We start from the raw sequence: 24,347 nt of genomic DNA on the forward strand, positions 1-24,347 counted from the left end.
ACCTGCAGCCTCCACTCCCTACCCCTGGCTCTTACACCACTCCCCCATACCAAACTATCAACTACAAATTAGTGTGCCTTCAAGTTACTTGGGGGAGGAGAAATGGGTTAGCCAACCTTATGGTCACATTCCAAGAGACCTGAATGTCCCCTAAGGAGAATGGAGGACAGTTTACCACCATCTCTCTCCTCACCCTCACCCTAGGACAGTCAGTTTTCACTTCTGTGTATCCTCAGGCTTTGAACCCATGGGAGGCAGAGCTCAGAGTCCCAGAGAATGAAGAGCCACCCAGCTGCACACAGCTGTACTTTTTCCATTCTGTAGGAACAGAGTGGTTTTATTGCCTTGTTGGTAGAAAGATGAGGGGAGACCCCAGTTTCCCATGCCTAATCCCCTCCTGACAACCTTTTCAGTAAAAGGCGATCTTGGCCTTAAGCAAGCCCTGTCCATTGTCCTTGTACATCTAGGTTCACACGCCCTCGAAATGCCAGAAGCGATCCTCTTTTTCAGGCCCCTGGGAGGGGTAACCACCCTTTAAGGAGCACATGCTCTTAAGTGTCCTGCACCTTTGAACGAGACCAGCTCACTCAACGAGTGCTCTTGACTCGTCAGCCAGGTCACCAAAAGGGCACCTGAGAGGATTGGGTGGGAGACAAGAAATAAAGAGAATAGAGACAAAAGCTGGTGACAGGAGGGCCTCAGCCTGCTGGCAACAGACTAAGACATCGTTTATTGGATATACAAGGTGTTTAAGGGAAAGCAATTTCCTCATTGTAAGGAGCAACTCCCTAAAGCTAAAACTTATGGGCTGAAGACAAACAATTTCTCCTCAGCAACAAGCTATGTTATACTCAATATAAACCAATGATATAGCTAGGCAAGGTGAAACTGAGGCAAATAGAAACTGTGTACAAGTCCGCAGTAGAAAGTCCCAAGCATGTGAAGCATGGTGGAAAGTCCCAGAGCGGTCATGCATATCGAAAATGCAAGTCCACAGTCCATGAGCAATGAGTCCCTTTGTCCATAAGCTATTCGTATCAGCAAGCTGGGATCTTTACTCTTCGCACTTGCGTTATCTGGAAGCAGTTTAAGGCAGAAGCACTGTCCCAAAGGTCCCCACCAAACCGCTCCAAAGCTGCTCACCCCAGGCCTGTATCTACCTGGAGACCCAAGCTTGCCAACCTAAAGCCTCAGTGTCCCAGGCTGATCCCAGCCAGCTCGCAACACACCTTGCTTTCTCCCACCTTTGTGCAATCTTACTTACCTTCCCTCCTTAAATCCAAATGCATAAAAGACACTGCAAAACTGTCATTCCCCAGAGCATCTGAGATCTTGCTTCCCAGCAATGTCATCAGTTTGGCTCAAAAACACTCTTCTGAAAATTATCTACTGGTTTGGATGTTCTTCCATCAACAGATATGAGAATTCTGTCTTCTATTAAGGCGGACATAATATTTGCAAAACAAACAATTCCACACACCTCACTTAACACTTATTTTGCTTTGCAAACAAGTTATTTTTCACAAAACGTTATTTATATTAGTTTGTAATCAGTTTATAACTTTCATTTAAATATAGGTTAATAAATACACCTTTAAAGACTTTTCAATCCAATTTAGTAAATATTGGCAGATATAAGCAAAACGAGCGAAAGCTCTTTGGGGTCCTCAGTAATTTTTAAGTATATAAACGCATCCTGACAAGAAACTGGACACCGCGGCAGTCCCCATGGAGCTGGACCTGTAACTGGCTGGGTTCACTGCTTGCCTGCTTGGCCAGGACCTTCCACCTCAGGCCACTGGCACCGAGCACTGACTCCTTGTGCACTGCAGGGGCTCCTGAGCCGGCCAGGTCTAGAGGTGTCCTCATCTCTCATCCCAGTTCTCGGTCTGGGGAGCTTTCCTGTGTGGGTTGGAAATCTTGGGTGTGGGGTGGAAATAAACCATAAGGTCCTGGAACCCCTCGGCTGTCACGGTGAGGCTTAGCCATGCCAACAGCCCTGTCCGCGCCCTCCCCACCCCCCAGGCCCCAGCTCTATGGTCCCTCTTCCTGTGTCACTGACCTCCAATGTGGCGCGCCCCCCCCCCTTAGAAGACCCTGGGGTTCTCTCCATCCTCTCAGACCCCTGTGCCCTCACCCAAATCCACAGTGTCTGATGTCAACTCAAGCACCATGCTGAATGTGTCGCCCTGATGTTAAAGCAGGTTTTCGGCTTGTCAGTTCCTCCCAGTCTCTTCTTGGTTGGAAGCCATGTGGCAGCACTAGTTCCCCTGAGATGGGCCCCTGCCCCACCGTTACAAGCAGATGAGCTACTAAAGCAACAGCCCAATGAGGGAGAGATGGAGCTAGTGCCTGAAGAGAGTGTCAAGGGGGCCTCTGGAGGAGTCTTACGTGACCAGAGGGAAGAAGGCTGCTTTTCTCTGGGCGCTGTGCTCCGCCAGCAGAGAGGGCCAGGGCGTCTCTACCTGACTCTGAAGCCAAGGAATTGGGGCTGGTGGCGGTGGCGGGTCCCCGGCCTGTAAAGGACCAGGCCACCCTCGGGCACCATGATCCCACGGGCCCCTGTGAACGCTGGGCAGATGAAGAGGGGGCTGTCGTCAGACCCCAGCCTGAAGAAGGGTCTCAGGGGCCCAGAGAAGAGCGAACGGGGACACGTGTAGAGGTGCGACCTGTCCCTCATGTTATAGAAGGAGATGTCTCCAGCTTCGTAGTCCAGGAAGATGCCCACCCGGCGGAGGCGCTCTTTCAGCGGAAGGATCTTCTCAGGGGCGCACAGCACGCGGTACTGGTTCCCGAACATCTCCAGGGTCCAGAAGCCGTTCTCCGGGACCAGCAGCGCCTCCCCTTTCCTCTCCACGCCGTCCCTACAAACCCCCACGGCCCAGACCATCACGTTCTCAACCTCCACCTCCCAGTAGTGCCTCCCGGAGGAGTAGCTCTCCCCGCCCAGGACGCACGGCCGGCAGTCGAACCTCTCGGGATTGTCAGGCAGGCTCTGCCTGGAGGGGCCCCGCCGCACGCTTCTGCGGTCCTCCGCCAGGAAGAGCTCGGGGTGGGCGGTGTCTGGGTCCAGGACCACATCGGCTGCGGAGGAAGTCTCAGGTTTAGGCCTGGGGCCTCAGAGAGGGCCCCCAAAGCTGGGGGAGACCCCGCGGGGCGGCCTTTCCCACGCGGGCCCCCGACCCGGACTCCAGGCAGAGAGAGAAGCACGGAGTGAGGCTGCGCTTCTCTGGCCTGAGCGGTGGAGGGTAGTGGGGGCTCTAAGAAGTGAGAACGGTTAGAGAATGAGCTGGATTCATGGCTCCCGCCGTCTCTCCAGATTCTTAGATCTGCCCCTTTTTCTATTCAAGACATGCGCTCTCTGGGACCGTAGTTGGTTGGAAGCTTTCCAACTTGGCTTAAGCCCGCGGAGGCCCTGCCCCCTCCCTGCGCCCCACGAAGAGGTTGAGGCCTATTTCTGGTCCCTGCATGGGTCCTCTTATGTTCCACCAGCTTAACCAGGTGACAACTGACTTCAGTGACCAACAAAGTGCCCTTCCTAGGCTAAATAAGGAGGATGATGTCTCCAAAAGCAAACCTGCTGCCTGAGAGGTGTGTCTGGTGAAAGGTGGGGGAACGATTTCCATCCAGTTTTGCTTTGAAAACCTGGGTCTGAGGGACGGCAGATGCGGCCTCTCTGGATACAGGAAATGCTTGCGACCCTGACATTCTGCAGACCTCTCCCCTCTACAGTTATCATTCCCGAGTCAATCTAAGCTTCTGTTGTGTTCAAGTGGCCCCCTTTCCCCACACTGACATGCCTGACTGTGACAATTTTGAAATTCACCTAAAGAGGTAGGGTGCAAGTACCATGGTATCTACTGTGTTTCCCCGAAAATAAGACCGGGTCTTATGTTAATATTTGCTCCAAAAGATGCATTTTATTCATTTATTCATGTACAAAACTCTACATGATTCAAATACAGTCATGTCTGGCCGGCGAACTTAACTGGGCTTATTTGGGGTAGGGCTTATATTACAAGCACCCTGAAAATCATGCTAGGGCTTATTTTCCAGTTAGGTCTTATTTTCAGGGAAACACGGTAGTAAGGCCTGGATTATTTGGCGCCTTTGAGCAGAAGGTGACAAATCATAAAATGCAAAATGTTCATGGAGGATACGCAATTGGATTCTCTGCGTTCCCATGAGCCCAACCCCCTCCCCTCGAAAGCTGGACATAGCATCAGTGTTCTCCTGGGGCAGGAAGGCATTTCTGGCATGTGTTTGTCTACCCCTGAGACAGGCTTGGAGATGCTTACTGCCTGTCCCACATATGGTGCTTCAATTGTGCAGCATCTGTATAGTCTCCCAGGTTATAAATAGCTTAGCCAATATCATTTTCTTTCAAATTAATCCAGGATCCAAAGGGCAACAACTACTGAAACATAACCTTTGGGGAGGTTACCTCTGTGGTCAACCTCTGGTAATCATGGATGAAATTACGCTAAAGAAGAAAGGACAGTGAGAAGAAAGTTGACTAAGAGCTACAGGAATTCCCTGACAGAAGCACAGGTGTCCTGCACCAGAGGGGAGGGGATGCTGCCAGTGAACCGGCCCTAGCCCTTGCTGCCCCCAGCCTGCCTTAGGTCCCCTTGTGCATCTCCTCTCTTGTGTCCTGTTGACTGGCTAATGGGGAGAAAGCTCAGGGTCTGAGGGGGTGTCAGAGGCGCTCACCAGCATGTACGATGCTTCTTCTCCATCCTGCAATGGGACAGACAGAGAGGTGAGTGTCACCAGACAACTGTAACCAAGCAGAATACAAACTGTGCGTGGAGTTGTCAGGAAATGCTAAACTTACGCAATTCTTCTTGAAGTTGCTCTGAAAAACACAACACAACAAAACAAAACAAAACAAAAAACAGAAACAAATGAATATCTTCAACAGAAGAGCTAGAGAATTTGAGTCTGGATTAAACAATGAAGGCCTAGCACTTTCTATGAACCTGCCACCTCCCTCCCCCACACCCAGGAAATTATCCAAATACCAGAAATGATATATCACCAAGTTGCTGGATTTTGCCAGTATGTATTTAGGTTTGCTTTTGTTCAACAATGTAGTGCTCTCTGTAGCCAGGTGAATGGATTCAACGTTTGCAGAATGAATGAAAGTGAGCGCCAAGGGATTAACAACAAGGATGCCAGAGCTCCAAGCCCTAAGCTGCTGCCTCTTCATCCTCTCTGCTTCCCAGGCTTATAGCTGCCTGAGCTGTGTCCTTTGAGCAGAATATAAACTGTGCATGGAGTTGTCAGGAAAAGCTAAACTTACGCAATTCTTCTCGAAGTTGCTCTGAAAAAAACAAAAACAAAAACAAAAACAAATGAATGTCTTCAACAGAAGAACTAGAGAATTTGAGTCTGGATTAAACAATGAAGGCCTAGAACTTTCTATGAACCTGCCATCTCTCTCCCCCTCACCCAGGAAATTATCCAGATACCAGAAATGATATATGACTGGGTATTGCCAGTATGTATTTAGGTTTGCTTTTGTTAAACAATGTAGTGCTCTCTGTAGCCAGGTGAATGGAGTCAACATTTGCAGAATAGGTGAAAGCGAGCCCCAAGCCCTAGCGGCTGCTGCCTCTTCATCCTCTCTGCTTACCAGGCTTATAGCTGCCTGAGCTGTGTCCTTTGAATGACAGTGAACTGTCCTCCTGCTCTTTTACCTTTTATTAGATGTTCTTTCTCTTTTTCCAACGTTCTCTCCCCAGTTTCTTACGTGCAATTTCTTTCTCTTTATTTTCAAGGTCTTTTTCCATTGACAGAGTCTCTTTATCTCTGTAGAGTTTCCTGATAAGACAGATGCTCCCAGTGATGAGGAGGAACAGAGCAGGCAGGGTGACAGCCAGGATCACCGTCCAGGGAGAACTGCTGGGAATAATGGGTTCTGGAGAGAGGGCCAGAAAAGTCCCACTTAGTGAGAAAAGAGGGACTCAGGGTGAGAGCGCCCCTCAGGATGAGGAGCTTCCTCAGGTCCCTACTCTGTTGGCTTCTCTTTCAGAGACCTCAGGTGAAGAAAAAGGCGTTGGCTCTGCACTGCCTTCCCCACACCCCCCACCATGGTGGCCAGGGCTGGGGGCTGATGAAGTTAATTCATATATTGGCACCCACAGAATGGAGGCCACCTCAGTGTCCCACGTCACAAATCTACATCCAAGTCAGCCTGCACGTATGTATGGGAAACCACATTGTCAAGGAAACCTAACAACGCCAACCCCGATCCTTGCCCTCGGAAACAGGACCTGCAGGCCTTAGGAGGAGACCTTGACTGCCTCCCCAGTCACACCTGTTTCCACCTCTGTAACCCTCGCTCTTGCCCAAAATCCCTCAGGAAGAGTCTCCACTGTTGGCAAGACCCTGTACTTCCCTGATCCAGAGATGGTTTTCCCTTGAACACAAGACGTCAAACTCGTTACTAAATTGTCTTAGTTTTGTCATTTGACAGGGCCCATGAGATAGAAAAGCATAAACACCTGGACTCCCCGTGGGCAGAACCAGGATGGATAAAAGCTAACCAGCGCTGCAGTGTCAGCACAGCCACCATCCTGGTAGAAGCCACCATCACTCTTGCCTGGAATACTGCAAAGCCCCCTCCCTGCTTCCACCCACATCCTGTGCAGCCTGTCCTCAGCACAGCAGCCCAAGTGAGATCATGCTGTTTCTTTGCCCAGAACCCTGTAATGTTTCCTATCTCACTCAGACTAAAAGCCAAAGACTAATTGCCAGATATGCTCCTGCCTTGGGTCCTTTGCATACGCTGTTCTTGCTACCTGACTTGCTCAGACCTCAAATATCTGCATGGCTCTTTCCTCACTTGCCCAATGGCCATCTTTTCAGTGAAGCCGTCCTTGACCATAGTATTTAGAATTACAACTCTCCGTGTCCCTAGCCCTTCTCTGATTAACTTCTCAACAGTGCTTATCACCATCTGATATAATACAGTTAAATAATTATTGCACTTCTTGTTTTAATTATCTTATTGATTACTCTCTGCTGCTCTAGATTGTGAGCCCTCTGAGAGTAGGAATCTTCATGTGTCTTGTTCACTGATTTTTCTCTGGTGTCTAGAACAGTGCCTTGAACATTTATGATTCTTGCTAAGTATTTGTTGAATGAATTTACGAATGTCTGTAGATAGAGAGCTCCCCCAGGTCTATCCCTTGGAGAGTTGCATGGGCAGGAAGGGAGGCCTCAGCGTACAGCACCACCAGTGTAGACAGCCACCTGTCCATGCCACCCTCCATCTTTTATGATTTTTCTAAATGTTTTAAAATGTGCTGCAGGATAAGAACCACAGCAGGAGGGAAACTTTCATATTCACCCACAGAGAAGAAGCTCTGACTCGTGTGTTTTGAGACTCTCTGATGGTCCCTTGTGACAAGGGGAGAGGCCTCAGCTCAGCTGCAGCCTGCAGCTCTTCAGGGCTCAGGACCATTCCACCCTGCTCCCCACACCAGCTCAGGCTCCAATCTGTCCTCTAAGGATCCTGCATCCATGCGATGGGCCTCCAGGGGGCAGGGAACTGACCTGGAATGAAAATCACGGAGTCCTTCTCCTGGCCGAGCAGCGTGTTGTTGACAGAGCAGGTCATGTTCCTCACAGAGCAGTCCCTGACGATCACAGCCATGGTGACTCTGAAGAGGCCATCCGGGTCCTCAGTGTAAGTCTCCTCCAGGGCGGGCACAATCTTGCCGTAAGGGTCCCTCCACACTGCGCGGGGCTCTGGGTACCACCCCACAGATGTGCATTCCAGCCAGAGGCCCCCATCCTCGTGGTCCCTCATTTCAATGAGGGGCTGGGAGCCCAGGCCTGGGGGCAGAGAAGCATGTCTATATCTAATTCTAAAGCATGTTGCTGACAAAGACCCTTTGAGATCTAAGAGGGAGCATGAGAATAATCTGTAGGGATTGAGCATTCTCCCCTGCTCAAGGCTGCAGCTGAGTTCAGTGTGTGCTTCTTCAGACTCCATGGCCACAGCTCAGGGGAGCAAACCCACTCAGTGGACTCTTGGGCAGAAGGCAGCAGCCCTCCCCAGTTAAAGGGATTCTAGGCAAAACCCCACCTGCTGCAGTGGGCCTGAAGCCTGGAGAGAAACTTGCCCCAAGAGTTACACTGTGAAAATGCAACCAAACAAAGCCCAACAACGTACCTGCCACTATCAAGCGCATGATGGCCTCCTCATAGGACCTGCCCTGCTGGAAGTAACAGCGGTACACGCCGTTGTCGTGGGCCGTGACGTTGTGTATGGTGAGCGCCACGCTGCCCCGGCTGATGTCCTCGCTCACAAAGGTTGTCCGGCCGCGGTACTCCTCCATCTGCTCCTCGGTCCTTTCTCGCCCGCCCTTGTACACCAGCACCGCCGGGGAGAACTGCGACCGGAACCACCGCACCTCCATGTCCTCCGCACTTTTCTCAGGTGACAGGTGGCAGTGAAACGTGGTGTTTTCTCCCACCATGGCCAGGATGGGATTGGCTGGCCCCACAACAGTAAACTTGGCTGTTCAGCAAAGGGGCAGAATCAGACGGGCACCAGCCACCCACCATCTCAGGCAGGAAAGGGAGAGGCTATTCCAGGGGGTGGACATAGAGGCTCCCTGGGCTGAGGACTCTGGGGGACCAGTAGCCAGCTGGGGGCAGCAGATACCTAGGGTATCTGGTGAGGCTGCGAGTGCTTGGTGAAGAAACGTTGAGAAGCACACACCGAGCACCCTACAGGCCCCGGGCTTACAGAGGTTTGCTCCTGTTCCCCAGTCTAGCCCAGTGCCTGGAGCATAGTGGGAACTCGCACTGTCGGGTCTGGTAGCCACTAGCTAGTCCCACCTGAAAATGTGCTGTAAATGTAAACTACATATACAACATTTGAACATGTGGAATAAAAAATGTGAACAGTCTCGTAATATTTTACACGAATTAAAAGCTTAAATGGTATTTTGATTATGTGGAGTTGTTTGCATTTCTGCCCCAGGCGTCCGTATAAATTCAGTGCACATGTGCAGAATAAAAGGGTAAGAGCGCGCCGCGGCGGTCCCTCTTCACTCTGCCCGTGCGCAGAGGGGAAGCAGAGACTTTCCTGCCTTGACAGGAGCTCCCCTACCTGAGGCCAGTGCAAAAAGGCGCAGGAGGGCGAAGAAGAGCAGGGAGTCAGGCCGAGAAGCCGCGGACTTCATAGCACCCGGAACGAGTCACCCAGGAGGCGCAGGACCGCAGGCTGGGGGCGCAGACGTGGGGAAATCAGCCAGGGAGATCTGGCACTACAGTCCTGGCCTCCGCAAACGCCCTGTTGGTGCCATCAGCGCCCCACTTCTGTCCTGGACACCCCCCTCCTCTCCCGACTGATTGACTTGTTGAACATTCCATGGAATAAGCCAACATACAACGATCCGCCCTGCTCAGCTCACGTCTCGGTCAGAGTTGAGTTTCTTCAGTTGTCACCTGATATTCTTCCACACCTTCCTCTGTCCTTCTCCCGTCCTCAGGCTGTGCGACCCCAGGGGACGCCAGGCGTGGAGCCCCCCCAGGAAGCCCCTCTCCCGCACCCGCCTTTCCCACCCGGGTTGCGTCCCCCCATCCGCCCCGCCTGGAGCGGAGCGCCCCCTCCATTCCCACCTGCCAGAATTAACTTCTGCGTCTTCCTCCCTCCGCGGAAGCTCAAACGACGATTTTCTGGTTGTCCCTCTCTCTAACCCGTCCATGGGTACGGTCGCAACCGGAGAGCAAACCGTCCCTAACGCGGAGGAGAAAACTTCCTCTTCTCCCATCAGTGACTGTGCGCTGCTGGAGACCCGGGACCCAGCGTCCTCTGTGATCAGAGTCCCAAGATTTCCAGTGATGGTTCAGAGCCCAGGATTGGCCGGCGGCGGGCCAACCAGCCAATGGCATCCCTGAGCCTACTCCTCACCAGTTGCTAGGTAGAATACACAGAAACAGTTGACGCGTTAAAAAAACCCAACTATAAATAGCCTTTTGAGATTATCTACCCTTTTTCGTTCCTTTTTCTCTTTTCAGAAGCAGGATTTTGTATTTCACTTCATTTATTTGCAAAGCCTTACGATTCCCCGCAGATTGTGGCTGGCGTCGCTGCTAACCACGAGGAGGGAGGGTGTGTGTGTGTGTGTGTGTGTGTGTGTGTGTGTGTGTGTACGCGCAGAGGTTGTGGGTGGGAGTGGGCAGATGATGAAATGAACATAAGCAACCCTTGTACTACAGCCAAGGAAGCTCTTTCAAGTTGCTGGGTTTGTGGGGGTAATGGGCAGGGGGAGACGCAGGGAGGGGTTGGGGGTGGAGAATGAAGCCAGACTGACAGCCGCAGCTGCTGTTCTGGGGACCTCGTCATTCACTCAGAAACCACGGAGTGACGCCAGGGTGCTGTGAGAGGCCAAAGCCCTTCCCCTCAGGCAGGTGGCGCCCCAGAGCCTGCAGGAAGTTGGCCTCGAACGAACCTTCTGGGTGGGCTTCTCGTCCGCCGGTCGGTGGGCTGGTTGAGTGCAGCGCCTCCTACACCCACAAGATGCTCCCCTTTCTGTCTCACAGACCCCAATCGGGACCTTGTATAGCTTTCTTCTAGAATAATCTTCCCAAGGCACATTTGAGAACATTTCCCACAAGTCCCTAAATGCGTCTCCCAGTTTCTTTCTGACTCAATTCAATACTGCAATTAGCACACCAGCAATGGCTCCATGGGAGCCTTTCATGCCACTACTGTGACCCCACGGCCAGCACTCTGTTCCCCATACCATGCCCTACTAATGAGGTGTTCCCTCCATTCCGTTTCCATCTCGGGAAATCCCACCCAGCCCTCCCATCCATCTCCTCCAAAAACCAGTCTGGCCGTCCCCAGGCTGGAGTGTGCTAAGCTTCTTCTGACTGCCAGTAACGAATGGCAACTTCAGTCCCCCACTGCAGGAAACTCAGTTCTACCAACAATCAATGAGCAACAGGCAGCTTTTTCCCTAGATCCTCCAGAAAGGAAGGAGCCTGCAGATACCGTGCTTTCAGCCTGGGGAGACCCCGGTTGCACTCTGACCTGCAGATGAATTTGTGTTGTTTTGGGTCTCAAGGTTTGTAGTAATTTGTTACAGCAGCAATAGAAAACTAATACAATAAGAATTGCATGAGAATGTTGCAATGAGGTAAACTGTGACACTGTAGTGAGTAAACTGTGGGTGCTTAAAATCTAGAAGAAGCTCAGTTGAAGAGTGAAGATTGTTAACAAATTTATTTAACAAATGTAACTGGACAACCACATGACAGTAGAGGGGTACAGTGGTGAACAATAACAGTGGCTTTTCCCCAGGGCCCATTGGTTGAAAGAAACATCTGTATGATCAGGGGTGGAGTGTTCCTCTGCTGGAGATGGGTTGAACAGTGTGAGAAAAATTCCACTGAAGTCATCTAGCGTCCTTTCCTCCCAAATTCGTGTCCTACAGACGACCTTTAGGTATGACGTTGGGCTTCCTAGAGACCTTCAAAGTAGACCCATGATCATGCATCACATTGGCAGGTGGGCACATGTGCCCATTATTGGCTAAGACGTGGGCCTGTAGTTGCTCCCAGCTGGACAGCTTTCTGTGTGAACCACGTAAGTCACTTACCTTGGTCATGCCTCAATTTCCACACTCTCCAAATAAGGCTGCTTCTCAGGGTTGTTGTGAGGGCTGGTGAGAAGTTCCCTTGGAGCACAGCATCCAGCACATTTTATACTGTAAACAATAGTAGCTACTATTGTTCAGATCCTGCTGTCATCTACCAGCCGAGTTACCTCTGGAGCATTAATTCACTTTTCAGCCTCCTTATCTATACAAAGGTAATAAAACAGTACTCACTTGTCATGTGGAAAAACTGAATTAATATTATTGAAGTGCTTCGCTCAGTGTGTTCTTTCAGTAAATATTTTATTTTATGAGTTCCTGTTCAGGACGAGGCCTTCGGTTCCAGACTGGGCAGGGAGCAGCGAAGATGTCACTTCAGTTGTACCATCAGTTGAGCTGGGGAACTCGGGGGTCTCCAGGGAAGGATCAGACACTAGGTCAGTTGCAGGTGAAGCCCCCACTCCTTTCTGCGCTGGGCAAATGGTCAAGGCCGTGGGGTCCAATGTCAAAATCCTGAAAACAGGACACAAAGGCCCAGAGAAGGACGTGTGTGGGAAAGTGTAGAGATTTGATCCATCGATGGCATTGTAGAATGAAACCTCTCCTGTCTCATAGTCCAGGAAAACCCCCACTCTCTGAGGAGGGCTGGCAACTGTCAGTTTGGTGCGGGGGTCAGTGAGAGCCTGGTAGTCACACCCGATAGACAGCCCCATAGTCCAGAACCCATTCTCGGGGGTCATTTTCACGGAACAATTTTTCTTCACATTCTCCATACACACCCCAATATGCCACTCTTTCCTGTCCCCCACCTCCACTTCCCAAAAATGTCTCCCCGACGTGAAGCTCTCGCAGCCGAGCACACAGCAGAGCCACTGAAATCTCTCAGGCTTGTCTGGCACACTCTGCCGCGCTTCTGCCCGCCGCAGGCTCCTCTGGTCCTCGGAAACAAGGAGGATGGGGTTTGCAATGTCTGGATCCAGAGTCACATCCTCTGCAGGGGGTTCGGAATGGTGTGGGGTCAGCCACTCTTCTCAGACCTAAGCCTCAGCCTTCGAGGTCTGGGTCTGGTTGAGGAGGCCCAAGCCCAGGGCCCGGTGTCCCCAGACTACCCTGGATGTGGCCCTTAGCAATGCCAAGAGAAACCCAGGGGTCTGTGGGGAGGGGTGGGGCGAAGAGGAGGGTTAGGGCATCTTGCATCTTCCTCCTACCTTTTCCTGTTCCTCTCCCTAGGTGACTCTGCCCACCCGTGCTTTCCTCACAGAGACTTACATTTCAGCCCTTGCCCCACCCTCCTGAGCTGAATGACTTTTCCTTCTCTGCAGTCTCTTTTTCCATAGACCCAGCTACAGAATCTCTTGGAGTCTCAATATGCTATCTGTAAAATGGGGATAAAAATACCAATCTCTAGGGTAGAACAAGACAGCGCGTGTTGTATGTGTCGCCCGGGACAGGGTGTGTGCAGTGAGTGCTCATGTGGCAATGATATGGGACAAGCCAGTAGCTCCCTCACCCCCCCTCCACTGGACAACTTTTAAGTTTCCTTTCCCATAGAGATTTTAAGTCTCCTCTTCCTTAGTTTCTTAGCCCCTGGCTTTGATTAATCAGTTTCTGAATGCTAAAGATTGCCCCTAGACTGAATCACAGAATATCTCTCACCCACCCCTGCTTTAGATAACTACTTAAAAGCCTGACTTCCCAATATTTCCCAAGCCATTCAGGACCTAACTCTTGGATAATTCCATCCCAGAGACTAAATAGGTTTCAACATTTCCCCAGGCCAGTATACTTGTTGATTGTAAACATTAAAGCTTAATGTTCTTTCCAAGCCCTACATCAATAGCTTTGAGCTCTGCTCTTTAAGAAATTTGCTAATTAAAATCTATTTGTCCTCATTTAGGGGCCTTGGGGATACAGAGGGCACCCCAGTAAGATTGCCAGTTGCAACTAAAGAAGCCAACACGGTCTTCCAGGTGGATCTTGAAACCCCTTCCTCTCATCTGAGATCAAAAAGGGTGAGAGAGCTCTGTGAATCCCCCAAATAGGCAGGGACAGCTCTACGCCCCTGCCCAGAGGAAGTAGATACAGAAGCAAAGACCTCCTGCCCTTCAACTTTCCACAGAGACTTTTATGGGGATCACATCTCTCAAGAGGAAAACAAGGCAGGCATTTAGAGGCAGGCATTGGGTCTCTGCATTCCTGCACATCTCACAGAATGCATCACCCAAAAAACCTCCTCTCTCTACCCAAAACTTCCCCTTTGCATTGTAATTATCCATCCCTATGGGGAAACAAATGGGTACAAAATACCTGACAGGATTAGATCAGTCACCCACACCTGCACAATAAAGGTCATAATGACCTTCATTTCACCCGGGTCTCGTTATAACATTCTTTTTTTTCATTATAACGTTCTTATAATATCATACAGTTGCTCGGAAGTTCATTAATATCATTATAATAGACTGAATTCTGGGAATGAACATGTGCAGTCTAAAAAGATGAGGTAATATCCTCTTGTCAATCACAGGTGTCAATCAAGTGGTCCCACACCCAGAGAGGAACAGCCCATTCTAGAGAAAGAAGAGATAAAAACTCCAAGTCCTGGTCAGTCAGTGCCTTTTGAGCTTCTTTTGTTCAGCCTGCTGTAAACTCTTTGGAGTGTACTTTCTCTTCTAATAATGGCCCTTGAGCCATTCTCTACTGCTCAGGCCTACTTCTGCTTCTTTGAAATGTATTTTTTTCTTCTAATAAACTGTGCTTATCTGCAACTTTACCTTTCTGGTTCGCGTCTCCATTCTTCGGTTCCACGAGACCACAATCCCAGTACATACACACAATCACACATCAAAAAATCCCGTTTCAGCAATGGAGGCCTTGCCTCTCCTGTGCTCCCAGGCCCATACTCACCTCTCTCCACCCTCTTCTGGGCCCCAGGAATCAGTCCAGTACGGACAGCATCACTGGGCTCCCTTGCCTCGGTTACCTGTTGAACTTGGCCAAGGGGAGGCTAGCTGGACTGGAGGGAGACAGAGAAGAGAGGCTCTTTCCCCACTTCCTCCCTGCCAGTGTCGGGTGGTGATGCTCTCACAAAGCATGGCTGCTCTCAGGCAGCCATCCTTGAGTTACAGCTCCCTCTGGGCTCCAGTAACTGCTCCCTATCCCTCTGACTTCAGGCCTATGGGTGGTGACAGCTCCCTGTCATGAGCGTGGGGGCACCACTCACTGCTTGTTCGTTTCCCTTAACTGCACCCCTGCCTTTGTAAATAGTTCCTTCTCTGAACCCTGTTCAACCACTGGGTAGATATGGCTGTGAACAAAACCAGCTCCATCTCTGTGTCCCGATTTCTTTCATCTTTTCATGCTGTGACCTTTGAGCAAACTCACTGTCCTTAGCAAGCACACCAAAGCCTTCTGGTTGGTGATTATGTGTGTTCCTTACACTGACATGATGTAGCCATATACTCGTGTATGTATTTTTGTTAGTAACAGCTGAAATGGCAAGGCAACTGAGAGAGACACCAAACTGGTGGCAGTATGGATTATAAACACTCATCCAACACAAGGCCACCAGGAGGTGTGGCCCCGGCTCGAACCGCACACTCTTTGTCCCTTGGTCTTCTCAATCATCAGACCCTGCGTTATACTATTTAAAAAGTACTGTAATGGGTATGTTAGTGGAGAATATCTGTGCAGACTGGTCTTCTGTCTGCTCCCACCCTTCATCCCTGTGAGTAAATTACCCTATAACAAATTCTGTTGTGTTCTATGGAGTTGTCTTCATTGTTTCTTGGTCTGAGAGACCTTGTTCCTGCCACGGCCTCCACACTTGTGTCCCACCATCAGACAACCGCCCGTATTAAACGTGCCATCTCTTTCCTGTGGGTGTTTTGACCAATACACATTTCTTACCTCATCCCGTCTTTACCTCAACCCTCATATAGTGGGAATTACCATCCTCATCTAAAAACGAGGAGACTAAAGCTCCAACACATGAAGTCACTTGGGGACACACAGCGGCAGGAGGTGCCAGAAGCTTGGGAAAGGCACAGACCTGTCGCATGGCCTCTCTGCTTGGTTAAGTGACAGCTCACTCTCTCTCCTATAGTGCTAGTCTGTATCTCTCAGCGCCACCCTTCATGCCACTTCCTTCTCATGAAGATCCTGGGAAGCCAGGACAGCAGTGGTCCTGGTCCCCTGCGCTCTCAGCAGGAGGGGCCCTGGGCATGGGCACACCTTCGAGTCGCCCACCCGGAACTCTCAGTCCTGGGGACTTTTCTTCCAGGAATGTCAAGATTTAGACAAGAGAAAGGGAGTGCAGTCCCTCAGCTGTTGTCCTGGGGACACAGTGATTCACTCACCAGCTTGGAAGAGCGCCAGCTTCCACTCTGGAAGGGAGGAAGGGAGGAAGGAAGGGGACACAGGTAAGCAGGGTCACTGCTTCTGCTCTCCCCCCACTTCTCCTCACTAAGCCTCTTCTCTCTCCCCTCCTCAGTCCCTCCCAATGGCCGGCTTCCTTCACCTACAGCTCTGCCCCATCAGTCATAAAACGTATCAAAACGTGTGCCTTCCCTCCACCACTCTGCAAGCTTTGCTAGGGTGTCGGGTGTCGGGTGTCAGCGTGTGTGTCAGCAGGTGGGAACGCTGTATCTGAAGGTCCTCTCTGAGGCTCTAGAAAAGGGGGGGTACCCTCAGAAAACGAGCCTCTGGGCTAGATCTGATTGCTTCTCACCCAGCAGAGAAAAGCTTTAAACACTTTGTACACGTGTGCCAGGAACCCAGAGGAGATCAGGGTGACTCACCTGCATAGGCCTGCGACTTCTCCCCACCTACACAGAAGACAGGTAGAGATGTCACCTGAGCTGTCATTTCTGAGTCCTTTCCCTTCTCTTCCTTTTGCACCCATCTAATCTTTTTGGACCTCCCCCCCCACCTTCTCCCTCTGCCTGCTCAGTCCTCCCCTCCCCCCTCCTCAATATTAAGTCTGGGACATCAGTTGCATCTAATGACACCGCAGGCCCTGTGCACGCACTCCCCTAGCCGTCACCAGCACATCTGTTCTGTGTGTATCTATACAGCAGTCCGCCCTTCTCCGCAGTTTCAGTTACCTTCTGTCAGCCTCGGTCGGAAAATGTGAAATGGAAAATTCCAGAAAGAAACAATTCATACATTTTTAAATTGCACACCGTTCTGACTGGCGTGATGGAATCTCGTGCCTTCCCGCTCCCACTCGCCCCATCCCGAGTTCTGCCTTCGTCCAGCGTGTCCACGCTGTAGACACTCCCCGCCGTTAGTCACTCTGCAGTCCCGTGTTATCAGATCGACTGTCGCATACCCGGTGCTTGTGGTCAGGTCACCCTGGTTTTGCTTAATAATGGCCCCAAGCCAAAAGCAGTGATGTTGGCCATTCAGAGAGCCAAAGAGAAGCCGGAAAGGTTCCCTGAATATCCCGGGGGCAGGCAGCCCGGCCCCTCCGTGGGGAGAGACTGAAGCCCCTTTCTCCACGAAGGAAATCCACTGCCCAACCACCCCCGTCCCCACCCCCGCCCCGGCATCCGTCTTTCTGCCGGGGCGCTTGGGGGTGAGTAGAGGTGCTGGGAAATGTCCGAGCAAAGTCCGAGATGGGAGCGAGCACTCACGCGCCAGGTACTGGACCTTTCTCCATCCTGCAGGGAGGAACGTGGGGAGTCACCGACACGCGCAAGCAGGGACCCCCAGGCACCGTGGGGCCCGGGGCCCGGAACTGACTGAGTTCGTCCTGCAGCTTTTCTGGAGATAAGCAGAAAGAAAAGCGCTGTCCCGGGGATGGAGGGGCGGGCCTCTGGAAACAACGCTTAGCAGCGAGCCACGCCGGAGCGCGCGGGGGAGTGGGGGGTCGGGGGGCGCGCGGGGCGGGCCTCACCCTTCTCGCTGCGCGTCCGCTGCTCCTCCGCCAGCGCCGCTGCTTTCTCCGCCCGTTCCCTCTCCTTCTCCTCGGCCAGGGCCTTGTTCTCCTTCTGCTGTCGCCACAGGAAGCACCCCGCCCCCACCAGGAGCCCCAGCAGGGTGGGCAGGGTCCACGCGAGGGCCGCCACCCCGGGCCTCGCCCTCCAGAAGAAGGGGCCTGCAATGGGACAGGCTCAGCCGCTGACCTCGGGCGGGGTCAAGGGGTAGCTCGGGACCAGAAGTGATTGTTCTCATCCTAAAGCGCCCCAGAACTTGGGGTGACAGGTCGGTAAACGCCCACCATCACATAATACTATTACTTGTCTCGAAATGTCTGCTTCTCACATGGGAATGGTTCAAATATCAAAAAATATATACAAAGTCATTTAAGTCTCCCATTGGCTCCCTCCTGCCTCCCAGGTTGTTAGCTGCTCATTAGCTCAGTATGGTGACTGAGAATGTGAACTTTGGGGCCGGAGGGCCTGGGTTCAAATTCTGACTCTTTTACCTGACTAGCACTGCGACCTTGAACTGTCTACGCACTCTGTTCCCAGATTCTAATCTATAAAAATGGGGTCACAATAGTACCTAACTCATGAGGGTAAAGGATTAAATGCTTATGAAGTGCCCCACACAGAGTGAGTGCCATGTGTTTATAAAATTTAAAAAACATACTCATAAATATATTCTTATTTTTTTCTTGTGTACACCAAAGACAGTGCTCTATGAAAGCTGGCCTGCACCCTGTTTTTCTCTGTCAGTCATGCCTCTTGTCAGCTTTCCATATCAGCGCAGCACGTGTCTGTGTCAGTGCAGACATGAGAGTTGTCCTTGGAGGGCATCTGCACCGTTCCTAACTTTGTGCTGTTATAATTAATGCTACAAGAAATAGCCATTTACATGGGCCATTTCATACAAGTACATCTGTCAGATATATTCCCCAAAGTGGGATTTTGGATCAATAAATAAGTATTTGGATAAAGATTGCTATAGTGCCCCCAATAGAAGTTGTGCCAGTTTATACCAAAATTATACCGAGTTACACCAACACATGTCTAAGAGTGACTGTCTCCCACAATCCTGCCATCAGAATGTGTTATCAACCACCTTGGTTTTCTTTGTTTTGTTTTGTTTTTGCCAGTCTCAGGAGAGGAAATGTTTTAATACATGTTTCCTTATTGAGTGAGATTGGACATCATGTCATGTCTTATTTCCTTTTCTGTGAACTGATAATTTATGTCCTTTGCTCATTTTTCTGCTGGGTTGTTTTATATTTTAAGGAGGTTTGCCCTTTCTCTAAGCTATGGGTTGTACAGATTTCCCCCCATTTTCTCATGTTTCTGCTTGAGATTCTGATCTTTACCATTTGTCCCCAGCTCCCATGGCCTGTCATAGTTTGTGGCACACAGGAACTGCTCAGTAAATGTTTGTGACATAACAGCTTTCCAGGAGCTGGAAGCTCCCTGTTCCTGCTCGGTGCCTTACGCTCATGGCACACACCCAGGTCAGCAGCAGATAATCATGTCCCTGTCCCAATAGCTGCAGTGCAGTGCAGTGCAGTGTACCTGAGGCGGGGCAGGGCACTCACCTGCAATGGAGACCCTGGCTGTCTTTTCCTGGACCAGCAGGGGATTTCTGATGACACAGGAGATCCCCTCCCCAGAGCTGCCCTCCACGATCACGGATGCTGTGGCAGTATACAGGCCTGCTCTGTCTGCAACCAGGGGTGCTGCCCCCGCAGGCAAGCTCTGTCCCCTGATATCTCTCCACTGTATCTGGGGCTGGGGGTACCAGCCGACAGACGTGCACTCCAGACGGATCCCTCCATCCTCATAATCTTTCACTACAATGTGAAGATCAGAGCCCAGTGCTGTGGAAGGAAAAAGGAGCCTGAATTACCGGGAGCCTCCTGTTTCAGTGAGGGTGGCAACAGGCATGGAGTCACATTCACATAGGGTGACTCAAGCAGGTTTCACTCAAGAGCAGCTTACAAACGTGTGCTGCTGGAGATGCTGTTTTCAGGATATGGCTGCTGCCGGCCAGCTGCTGGCCCCTCATGCTGGATCCAGCCAGATCTGGACCACAGCGGAGAGTGCTTCCTGCAACCCCCTTAGAGACTGCCAGGCAGGCCCTCGCGCTGACCCAGGTCAGCTTGTGAGGTGGCTCCCCCTATCTCCGGTGGGTCTGCCCTTCGTGTCCTGCCACCCCCCAGCCCCCACCCCCACCCCCGGCCTTAGCCCTGGCCCTGTGGTGCAGATGATATGCACAATCCTTGTCTTGCCTCATATGTAAGTTCCCTTAATAAACTCTTGATGTAATTAATGCAGCCTCTTTTTCTGGTCTCTTGACCCAGGGAAATTTTCCTAACACATGGTTATAGAGAGGGGAAAACTTCACGGGCTAGAGCTGGCCCAGGGCCAGGGACACTGGAGCTGTTACTACCCACCCCTAAACCGCTAAACCCAAGGGGAGGCCAGAGGAAGCCTTTTGAAGACCTGAAAGAACAGAGTCACATAGTGGGGGCTTTCTTAAGAGGAGCTGTGATCTCCAGGAAGGAACTATAGCCAGTTCCTTCCATCCTCTGCTCTGGCTCCCCGCTGACCAGCCCAGGCAGGAGCCACAGGGCAAGGGAGCGCCGGAGAAAGGGAAATGCAGCCCTGCTGCGTGGACTTTGGCCTGGCTTCCTGTGGGACATGAGCAATTTTCTGCAATGTCAGGGTCAGACAAGGGCACTTAGTTACTGCGATGGGTCAGGACAAAATCGAGACCGCTCAACTATCGGGGTTGAGCGTAGAGGAAAACAGACAGTGTCCAGACCACAGCAGTGATGCAACCTGCTCTGTCCTGCTGTGCATGCCTGCAGCTCCATTCTCAGTCACAGCCCTGCATCTCCCTGACAGCATCCGATCCCAGCAAAGCCCATTTCCATCAGCTCCCCCAAAGCCCCTCACACAGCCAGAATTCCATACCTAGTCTTCCCTGTCGCCCTCTCACTAAGATCCCCACAGCACCCACAGGTGTGCGTTGTCCCTCACTGCAACAACAGGTGTGCTGCTGGAGGCTGGGGCTCGAGGACACTGGCAGCACGCACCTGGAGAGCCCACGACACCGCCTGGGACACGACTGTGTGCCAGTCACTGGAGAACGACTTCCTTGTTCCTATATCCCTGACTCCACTTCCCTGCTTAGACCCTGGTGGCAGCATGAGGGAGTTCTTTACTTGATACAGGAGGGACTCTTCCTGGAGTAGAACCTGTGTCTGGCAAGGGCCCCAGAGAAACAAAGTTGGGAGGCAGTGGACGCTGCTGCTCGTGAGCAGCCAGAAGTGCTCTGAGGTAGGTGTGGAGCCTATGCTCCCTGGTCCCATGGAAGAACAAGCTCAGAACAAACCCTGGGCTCACCTGCAACCTTCAGCTCCACCATGGCTTTTTCATAGACGTCGCCATCTTGGAAATAACACAGGTAGTTTCCACTGTCAGAGGCACTGACATTGTGAATCCTGAGTGCAGCCCTCCCCGCAGTGATCTCCTCTCTTGAAATCGAAGTTCTCCCTCGGTACTCTGCTATCTGTGTGTCTTCCTTCCCACTTGCGTACGTGTGTATGACCTGCCTGAGTGCAGATTGCACCCACTTCAGCTCCATGGTCTCCGCGCTCATCTTCGGGGACAGGTGACAGGGCAGCTCAGCGTCTTCACCCACCATGGCCAGGATGGGTGCAGGGGGTCCAATCACAGCAAACTGAGCTGGTCAGCAGAAGGGAGACACTCCATTAGAAGGAGCTGGGGCCTTCAGGGTAAGGCGGTGTCCCAGGCAGGGAGGGTGAGGTAAGAAACGCTTAGAGAGGAACTCAGTCCTCACAGAAGTACAGTCTGTCTCAATGGCGTGTGCATCTGCAGTCTGCATGGGCCTTCCAGGTAGGGGAGGAGTCAAAAGTGTTCTGACTGGCATTAGGCATCATAGGTAACTAACTGCTTCAGATCCATAAACACAGAACCGTTCCCTACCTGAGCAGGGGGTGAGCAGCTGAACCAAGGCAAGGTAGACAGGGAGGTGGAGCAGAGGGGAGTCCAGGGGCCTCGCCATCGTTACCTGTGATACAGAGAAAGCGATACCAGAAGGAGCTGGGCAGAAATGACAACCTGGAAGATGGAGAACTCCACATCGAGACCTCTGCCTCTCCAGGGCCGAATTGCGGTGGGACCACCACTCTTTAATAAGTGGTGTTCTGAAAACTGGACAGATACATGCAAAAAAATTAAATTGGACCACTTTCTTGCATCATGTACAAGAATAAATCCATCAAAATAGATAAAAGACTTAAATGTAAGACCCGAAACCATAAAACTCCAAGAAGAAAACATAGGCAGTGAAATCTTTGCTACTGCTCTTAGCAAAACCTTTTGGGTGTGTCTCCTCCAGCAAGGGCAACAAAAGAAAAAATAAGGACCTGAGACTGTATCAAACTAAAACCTTTTTGCAGAGCAAAGGAAACCATCAACAAAACGAAAAGACAACCTATTGAAAGGGACAAGATATTTACAAATGATATATCCAATAACGGGGAGAGGTAATATTAAAAAAATAAAAGGAACTCACACAACATTAAAAAAAAAATCCAATTAAAAAGATGGGCAGAGGACCTGAACCGATATTTCTCCAGAGAGGACATAGAGATGGCCAACAGACAGAATAAGTGTTGGAAACCCCTTTATGATTGGACGATGTGTTGGTTATCCACGCTCCAACGACTGTATATGCAGGTTGGTTCAGATTTCTCTGCATCACAAATAATTCTGCAAAGAGCAACTTTTCATATCTTTAAGGCACTTCTCTTTCAAGAACCTCTGAGAACACATTCCCAGAGAGGACATAGTCCTTTGGTCCTTTCTGACCGCAGTAAGTTCCTAGGAACATGCAGTTGTCAAGTTCCTTCATTAAGGTCATCTCCCTCCCACCAAATTTCCGAATGCGGGATCCTTACCTTTGCCCTGCCTTCCACCCTGCCCCCTCTGTTCCCCATTCACAGCGCCACACCCCTTCCCCTTAGGGCTCACTCTCAGTTTCTCAATCTCTATACTAACAGGGCCTGGGGCCTGGCTTTTACCAACCAAATTTCCCCACTTACCCCTTGGCATTCCCCGCTGGAAATCACAGAACAAAGGCGCTCAATAGTTCTCCATTATAGTTGAGTCTGCAATCTGAAGAAAAGCGGGGAAACGGAAGATAGCCTGCGAAATACAAGAAACAGTGCAAGTCGCTCTTTGAAAGCACTAGTTTTCTGATTGGCTCAGAGTGGGTGTCTCATCAGTTGCTGGGCAGAATGCAGCGGCGAAAGGTTAACATGAAAAGGGACCCTGTGTTGTATGGTACACAATGAAGAAAGGTTGCAGCCCTGATTCCCACACTGTTTGTGTCTGTGCTTCCTTATTTGAATCATTCCTGGTTATGGATGTGTGTGATCAGTATTTCATTAGATATGCCCATTTTATGTCTTTGATATCACAATAGATCTAGCAGCAGAACTAAGCAGAAAAATTAACATATGTTAATTTGCGAGGGGAGGAAGATGTGCATTAATTAAATGGCTACTGTGGCCATTTGCTAACATCTTTTACAGCAGAGTCGAATGAAAGTATGAAAGGAGAGTAACCAGGCCCGTGCCACCTTTTTTGGCACCCCTGAAATTCGGGTCTCAGATCCATCCCCGAATGATATAATTGTCAGGTTTCCAGAGGCAGTGCTGCCAGTGACTCAGTGTCATGTTTTACATTGTCCACAAATGTCCTATTTGGGGCATTGCTGACTTGTTTCATGTGCCCTCTGCGCCTCACCTGCATTTGTATTTTCACCTGTATTTGCTTCTCCTCTGCCGGGAGGAGCCTGTATTTCTGAGGTTAGACGAGATAAGATGTGAATGCATTTCTGGAAGGGGTCTTTGGCACACAGTGGATCTATCTGTGGCCTGGGACCTCCCGAGACACTTTGTTTGGGTCTCAAGATGGTGATTGTAGCTCCCAGAGCTTTGATGTGACCTTGGCTGATGGAATTTGGCTAGATACCTCTGTCTGGTAGAGTTGGCTTGTCGCTTGTGCAATATCTGTCCCCTGCTGCTTCTTAGCAATCAAACCCAATTGGGGGTGTGGGGGTGTGTGTACTGCAATGTGCTCATCTCCCTTATTGACAGGAGAGGCTGAGGGACTAAGTTTGAGCCAATGGTTTGTAGGTGGAAGTTGTTGGGTTGCCTGGACTAAGGAGAAGGAGTTTCCCTGAGGGGCAGGAGAGCCACCCATGGGTAGGTGGTGGCAGCACTGACAAAGCGAGGGCACACAGGAGGAAGAGCAGGGGGACAAGAAAGGGTGCAGAGTGCAGGGCTGGACACAGGTTTGAAAGACCTTCGGGCATCCATGATGTATGAGCCAGAGATGTTGGGGCACACTGGTTACATCCAGCTTGTGTTAGACTGAACCGGGCCTCAGGGGAACACATCAGGGTAGAAGCATCTATTGGACAAGAAACCTGTTTTAGATTAAAAACAAAAATTCCAATTTACTCACCATCCACTTTCTGGGCTTTTCTCCAGCCTGAAGTAGAACAAAGACACCCCAGGAGATAGCTGGCACTGGAGAGCGTATCAGTCATACACGGAGAAGAGGGGAGCACAAAATTTAGCTCTCTCTGAAGTTTTTCTGCCAAAGGACAAGAAATCATCAGTCACTTCCATGGTAGAGGAGCCATGTCTGTTGGGCAAAGGCCCCCTGGGACACCCCTTCCTGGGCTATGTGTGCAGTGAGTCCTAGAGCT

At 50.9% G+C, this 24,347-nt stretch overlaps 2 protein-coding genes across 4 annotated transcripts; both read right to left on the reverse strand.

The window, feature by feature from the left end:
• Positions 1-907: 907 nt before the first annotated feature.
• Positions 908-9,832, reverse strand: LOC109375720 (butyrophilin subfamily 2 member A2-like). Of its 3 annotated transcripts, none has more exons than XR_002122629.1 (10): positions 9,643-9,832; positions 9,131-9,244; positions 8,186-8,533; positions 7,564-7,845; positions 5,756-5,923; positions 5,306-5,326; positions 4,838-4,858; positions 4,714-4,740; positions 2,138-3,084; positions 908-1,902 (listed from the first exon to the last, which is right to left on the reverse strand). XR_002122629.1 is itself a non-coding variant. In XM_019631230.1 (10 exons), the coding sequence occupies exons 2-10, from the start codon at positions 9,201-9,203 to the stop codon at positions 2,462-2,464; spliced, it is 1,455 nt and encodes a 484-aa protein (XP_019486775.1). In that variant the 5' UTR covers positions 9,204-9,244; positions 9,643-9,832; the 3' UTR covers positions 908-2,461. The 3 variants fall into 3 exon arrangements, 2 of the variants coding, with proteins under 2 accessions (XP_019486775.1, XP_019486774.1); XM_019631230.1 differs by having other exon boundaries at positions 908-2,864; positions 2,973-3,084; XM_019631229.1 differs by having other exon boundaries at positions 908-3,084.
• Positions 9,833-11,273: 1,441 nt separating this feature from the next.
• BTN3A3 (butyrophilin subfamily 3 member A3) lies at positions 11,274-22,767 on the reverse strand. The gene is made up of 10 exons (XM_019631228.1): positions 22,672-22,767; positions 21,551-21,635; positions 20,948-21,289; positions 19,135-19,416; positions 17,524-17,724; positions 17,370-17,390; positions 17,261-17,287; positions 16,424-16,450; positions 15,983-16,009; positions 11,274-12,615 (listed from the first exon to the last, which is right to left on the reverse strand). Exons 2-10 carry the CDS (start codon positions 21,627-21,629, stop codon positions 11,933-11,935), a joined length of 1,689 nt encoding a protein of 562 aa, XP_019486773.1. The 5' UTR covers positions 21,630-21,635; positions 22,672-22,767; the 3' UTR covers positions 11,274-11,932.
• Positions 22,768-24,347: the final 1,580 nt, after the last annotated feature.

The sequence above is a fragment of the Hipposideros armiger genome, unplaced genomic scaffold (assembly GCF_001890085.2).
Source record: "Hipposideros armiger isolate ML-2016 unplaced genomic scaffold, ASM189008v1 scaffold_988, whole genome shotgun sequence".
NCBI classification, from domain to species: Eukaryota; Metazoa; Chordata; class Mammalia; order Chiroptera; family Hipposideridae; genus Hipposideros; species Hipposideros armiger.